The sequence below is a fragment of the Apaloderma vittatum genome, unplaced genomic scaffold (assembly GCF_000703405.1).
Source record: "Apaloderma vittatum isolate BGI_N311 unplaced genomic scaffold, ASM70340v1 scaffold23419, whole genome shotgun sequence".
Taxonomy (NCBI): Eukaryota; Metazoa; Chordata; class Aves; order Trogoniformes; family Trogonidae; genus Apaloderma; species Apaloderma vittatum.
Window position 1 is genome coordinate 6213 of NW_009737301.1, and position 5875 is coordinate 12087.

The 5875-nt window shown below is 39.6% G+C and overlaps 1 protein-coding gene across 1 annotated transcript in view; it reads left to right on the plus strand.

Annotated features, from left to right (window-relative positions):
- Window positions 1-5670, plus strand: part of RRAGC (Ras-related GTP binding C) — a 6601-nt gene extending 931 nt beyond the window's left edge. Inside the window, exons 2-6 of the mRNA XM_009877290.1 lie at window positions 9-208; window positions 1077-1191; window positions 2692-2834; window positions 4171-4319; window positions 5302-5670. Coding sequence (XP_009875592.1) covers window positions 9-208; window positions 1077-1191; window positions 2692-2834; window positions 4171-4319; window positions 5302-5453 — 759 coding nt within the window. The 3' untranslated portion in view covers window positions 5454-5670. The remainder of the gene's footprint in view (window positions 1-8; window positions 209-1076; window positions 1192-2691; window positions 2835-4170; window positions 4320-5301) is intronic.
- Window positions 5671-5875: the final 205 nt, after the last annotated feature.

The following is a 5875-nucleotide window of genomic DNA, read 5'->3' on the forward strand; positions in this document are numbered from 1 at the left end:
ATTTACAGGATGACTACATGGAAGCTTTAACAAGACTCCACATTACAGTTTCAAAAGCCTACAAGGTCAACCCAGAAATGAACTTTGAAGTTTTTATTCATAAAGTTGATGGTTTATCAGATGACCATAAAATAGAAACTCAGAGGGATATTCATCAGAGAGCTAATGATGACCTCACGGATGCTGGGCTTGAAAAACTTCACCTTAGGTGAGTTAAAGATTCTGGCATATGCGATTCTAATGTTGCTGATATGCATACAGGTTAATGGCTTTTAGATGTAATAGTGGTTGAACGGGAGCAAGGCCTTGTTAGTTTCTTAATATTGTGCAAACTCTTGTTATAAAATACACTGCTGAATTTATGGCCAGGCCTCAGCAGATAGGCCAACTTAAATAAGGTAGGCTACTGTACTGGATTCCGGTCAGCAATTTATTTGTAAACTTACTGATAATGTGAGGTACTTTTGCATACTTTTCATTCAGCTTAATGGGCCAAATTTGTATGTGTGGCCTGGAGGGACAGGGGAAGGAGAAGGGAAGCTGCCTGCCTTTTAGTCCTGGCTACTGCTGACTTCTAAGTGTGTTTGTTTTCAAAAGCTTAGTCTCTTACATGATATTTGGCCCTGCTTTAAGACGTCTTCTACTGACACCTTTAAAATGAACTATCTTTTCTTTGGTTTTACTGCTATTTTGATTCTTGTGGAGCCTTTAAGTATTGCCAGTATCTCTCGGTGTTATTGTGAAAAAAATGGAAGGCCCAAAATGAAACTTGATGAAATGTAGTTGAGCATTTAGCACCTTTGCGATAAACGCTCTGTAGGCTAAGTGTGCTGTGAAAGCATGTGCGAATTTTTCTTTCTGTTCTGCCATCTTCCATGGACAGGGGAAGTCTGTTTCATGTTTCTCAGAGGTCAGGTTCTTGGTCCAGTGGCCAAGTATATTTGTGATAAAGGCATTCCAGCTAAAATCATCAGGCCTGATGTTAGAAAACATAGGTTTAACATTTCTGTTGTAATTCTGAAATACTCTTGAATCTTTGTTCTTTTTCCTTCCTTTTCCCTTCTTCCTTGTCTCAGCTTTTATTTGACCAGTATCTATGACCATTCAATATTTGAAGCCTTCAGTAAAGTGGTACAGAAGCTCATTCCCCAACTGCCAACGCTGGAAAATCTACTAAATATCTTTATATCAGTAAGTGTTAACCTAACAGGACTTTGAGAGAAATCTGCGGAACAGTAAAGCAAGTCCTTCTGCTAAGGAAGGCTGGCTAGATCTGCCTTTGGGAGGTTCGGGTGGCATTGGTGTCAGTGTACTTAGCTGGCCCAGTTGTCTGCATTAGAAGCTCTTTACTACAGCTGTATTGTACTGGTGTGTGCTCTGTGTGTGTTTCTGTACATATGACAAAGCCCAGTTTGGCTGGTTATAGCCATTGATATGGAAATTTTCTGCCAGTACAACATACTGCCTAATGTAGCTGCACCGGCAAGAGACTTTTTTCACAGTGTGAACTTGGCCTTGAGCTAAACTGCCTATTTCACGTGGCCTGTAAGGCTTTTGCCCATAGCTCTTACAGTGTTTGCGTTTCTTATAGGATTTGTGACATAGAAATTTGCTGCTATATACTTCAAGTCAACTAAAATATCACTATAGAGACAAGGCTGAAGTAGCCTGTCTCGTCTAAATTATGTCTGAGGCTGTTGCAGGTATGTGGGCAACATGGAAAAAAAACGGTTGTGATTGAGAGGAGCTGTGTGAGTCAGACATGTCACCCTGTGCTACTGTATTATGCTTGTTTCCTGTGTTGGTAAAGTACTGTCTGTAATAAGCTGGGCAAGCAGGTAAAGAGCACGTGAATGCGCACCCTGCTCAGTGCCGTGAGGGTATGGAGCATGGCCCTGATGCCAAAAGGATCATCTAAACGTCTTTGGGGCGCTGCCTTGGGCATTTAGACTAGCTAGGAAGAAGTGATAAGGAATGCTGTGGTGCATGAATTAGAAATTAAGCTTTGTCAGAAATCCACGGTGTATATGCGGTTACTTGCTTAACAGCTTCCGAACTTAGAACAAGCATGTGCGCTTTGCCAAAGTGCTCCGTTACGAATGGGATGGAAGCACTGGCTTGATGCTTTTCAATACCCCCAACTGCCATGATGTGATACTATTTGTGTAGTTGTAAGTTCAGAAGCTGACTTTGTTTGCTCTGCATATTAAACTAAACGACAGCTGCCTTGCACAGAAGCAGAACTACCAAGACACTACAAGTATAAAATTTAAGTGTTGGCATACTTCTATGAAGTAACTCATCTCTGAGCCTCGTCCATCAGGTGGATGTGAACGTATGGCTCTTTTGGAGTTAATAGAACCATGGAAGAGGAAAGCTACTCAGTTTGGGTTCTGGAGACATAGTAAAATGAAACCTTCACTATGATCTGGTAAATAATAAACCGAAAAGAGTTCTAAGTCCCCAGCTTTATTTTTGTGTGCTGGAGGGGGATGTTCATATGTACTATAGCAACAAGGGTGTTGTATTTATAAACTCTGTGCTCTAAATCTTGATAGCCTTGAGCTTTGAGTTTGGTTATATTTAAACCATTTCCTGCTATTAAGAATGTGACAGTGTATGAATTCTACTTGAATTTTTTTTTAATGCAGTTATTTTGAAATCTCATCTAAATTCTTTCTCTTTTTGAAGAATTCAGGCATTGAAAAAGCTTTTCTCTTCGATGTAGTCAGCAAAATCTACATTGCAACAGACAGTTCCCCTGTGGACATGCAGTCCTACGAGTTGTGCTGTGACATGATTGATGTAGTGATAGATGTTTCCTGTATATATGGGTAAGTGATGAATACTCTTGGGAAAAAAGTCCTTAAAAGTTGTAGCATAGATTGCAAACTGTGCAAGTGGGGCTAGCTTTGTCGTCCAGCAAGATGCTATTGATTGGTCTATAGAGGCCATTGGTTATATAAGAAAGTAGAAGAAAGCCCAATCATTTGGCAGCTGGATTGAGGACTTGTACTCAATTTGTTTCCCTCCACTCATGGCCTTAGAGAGCCATCTGACATGTGTAAAGGTCAAGTGTTTCATGTAAAATGTGAATACTGCTGTGCCTTGTTTGGCATGGTAGGTGCAAGTATGTTAATACCTGCAAAGAACTGGAGTCAACAGCCTGCCATAGCTCATCAGTTTTACTTGCAGTCATGTTGCTTTGAGACTTGCTGCTACCTGAATGGTACAGCTTTTGCATGTTCAGGTTGGCTCTTGCTGACTTTTTCCAAGGGATGCATACAGTGCTTTTTTCTCAAAATTTGTAGCTGAATTATACTACCTGAAGGACTTTTGAAGTGGCTCCGGAGAAGTGGTAATTCATTTTAGAACTGTCATTGTAGCCTGAAAAATACAGTGCTGCCAAGAAATGCTGCAATGGTCTGTCTCCTGATGGGTCAGCCCAGGGTTCTGTAATGGGCTTCTAGGGTTTTTTGAGGAGTGAGTGCTTAGAGGTAGCTCGTGATGCCTTTTGCTTCTATGGTAATTTAGTGCTAAGAACTTGCAGATAGAAAGCAGCATTCTAATCCTTCTTGTAAATGCAAGCTGGTTCAGCTTAAGACCCAAAATCGTCCCGCTCCTTGTTACACTCCCCCACCCCACCCTCGCAAAGGATGCATTTGTATTAATTTACTAAGAGTAAATTTTCGCTGAGGTGCCAGTCCATTGACATTTCTGTGTACAAGTCCTGCATTCGAATCTTCAGACCAATCGCTCGATACCTTAACTGTGACACTGTAAACTCGGTGAGACAGTGAGTAGCAGTGATTTTTGGTTTGAGGGTAAACTATGCTATAATTAACTACTATACTACCTCCATTAAAAATGCTCAGCTTTAAGCTGGAAACAGTATTGACTAAACAGCTGCAGCCTTTAATTCTGATATCAAAAGAAGGCACTCTCACAGCTTGCTCTTAGCTGCTTACAAAGATGGTACCTAGTGAAGGCCTCTACTCTGTTTAGATATCGCGTTCCTGAGAAATTTACAGTGTGATAATGGTGTGTTTGTGCATTGCAAGTTCTTCACTTAGTCACTGTTCAGTATGAGTAATATTCTTTTAACAGTATTTAACAGGTATTTGTCTTGAAGGTTACATACGCATGTCTACTAGATTATGTCTTTCTTAGGTTAAAGGAAGATGGCACTGGAAGTGCTTATGATAAAGAGTCAATGGCAATTATCAAGCTCAATAACACAACGGTCCTGTACTTAAAGGAGGTAACAAAGTTTTTGGCATTAGTTTGCATTCTTAGAGAAGAGAGTTTTGAGCGCAAAGGTAAGGACTTCACGCCCGTTGAATCACTTTTATCTGTTTTTTATTAACTATTAAATATTAATATGACTTTACAACTCAGCTTGATCTTTGCGTAAATAAATTTGTTTAATTTCTTCTGGGATTAATTTTCTCCTTTCCTAGAGATAGGTAAAAAGAGGTCTTACTTTTATTCTTGTGAATCATCATTTTAATCGCTGTCTCCTGCTGAAATGACTTGTGTAGCTAACGTGGCCTGTGTCACTACCACGCAGTATAGTGAAATAGCTACAACGGAGCAATGCTTATTACGTTGTGCTTGACAACTGCTGCATTGTGAATAGCCATATTCTCTATCATGTCCCGTGCTGATGTAATTTTTTTTTAATGCGTGATTGAAGAAATCAACGGTGGTAGGCTAGTATGTGGTAGGAACAAAGTAATGCATCGCAGGTCTAACCAGTAGGAGATGATGGTATGAATGGTCTTGTGTATGATATGGGTAGGAATTACAGTGTAGGCCCTAACTTCAAAGTATTTGACTTAAATGGTGATAGCCCTTACCTTGGCATTTCAAAAACAGAAAAAGCAGATGTGTTTTTTTAATAACTCTACTGTATTTGATCTCAAAATTTTTCTCACCACAGTTAGAATATGAGTCAGTGACACAGAGTGCAAGATAACATTCAGGTGGTGGTTGTGCTGTACTAGCGTGTTTCTTGAGGGTAGAGTCTTCTGTTGTCCCCATGCCTGCTGTTTAATTGTGAATATACATTTTGTCTTCCAAACGAATAACTTTTTTTTTCTAGAAACTGAGACACTCTAAAAAAATACTGGCATCAGTAAAGCATCATTAAATCTTCTGAATCCAAATTAATGCTAAAATAAGGAGCAAAATAACTGCTGGTTAAAGTAAACATTTTTATGTTGATTTTCAAGCTCTATTGATTATGTAAATGTGCCAAGCTGAGCATAGTTTTTTCTCTCCCCTTCTTCTCCTTGACAGGTCTGATTGACTACAATTTTCACTGCTTCCGCAAAGCCATTCATGAAGTCTTTGAAGTGGGTGTTGCTTCCCACAGAATCTGCAACCATCAATCAAGCACCTCAAATATGAAAGCAGTGACTCACAATGGCACACCTAGGAATGCAGTCTAGAGGAAAACTAAAGATGTTGGATAAACTTGTCAGCTCTTCACTCCAAAGTTTTGTGGAACAAGAGAAGAGTAGTCTGAAAGCCTGAAGTATGTTTTGCAGGAGAAGAGTGGCGCTAACTGTGGAACAGCAGCTTGTAACTCATGTCGGACAACTGAAACTACTGTAAAAACACTTCGAGGCCAGTGGAGTTAGAAGTGCCGTTTTGAAACCAGCTTTAGTGCAAGTGCAGTGGTTTTTCGGTTTGGAGCCCTATTTTAACAGTCTGTCTCTGATTGCCTGATCAAAGCTACGAATGATTGAGTTTTGCGTGAAACACTGAATAGTTATGTGTTCAATTATTATTTTTTTAATTAATTTGTAGAATATCCACTTTTGCTTAAGTTTACCCTTTCATTATAAAAAAAAGAAAAAAGTGGTATTAT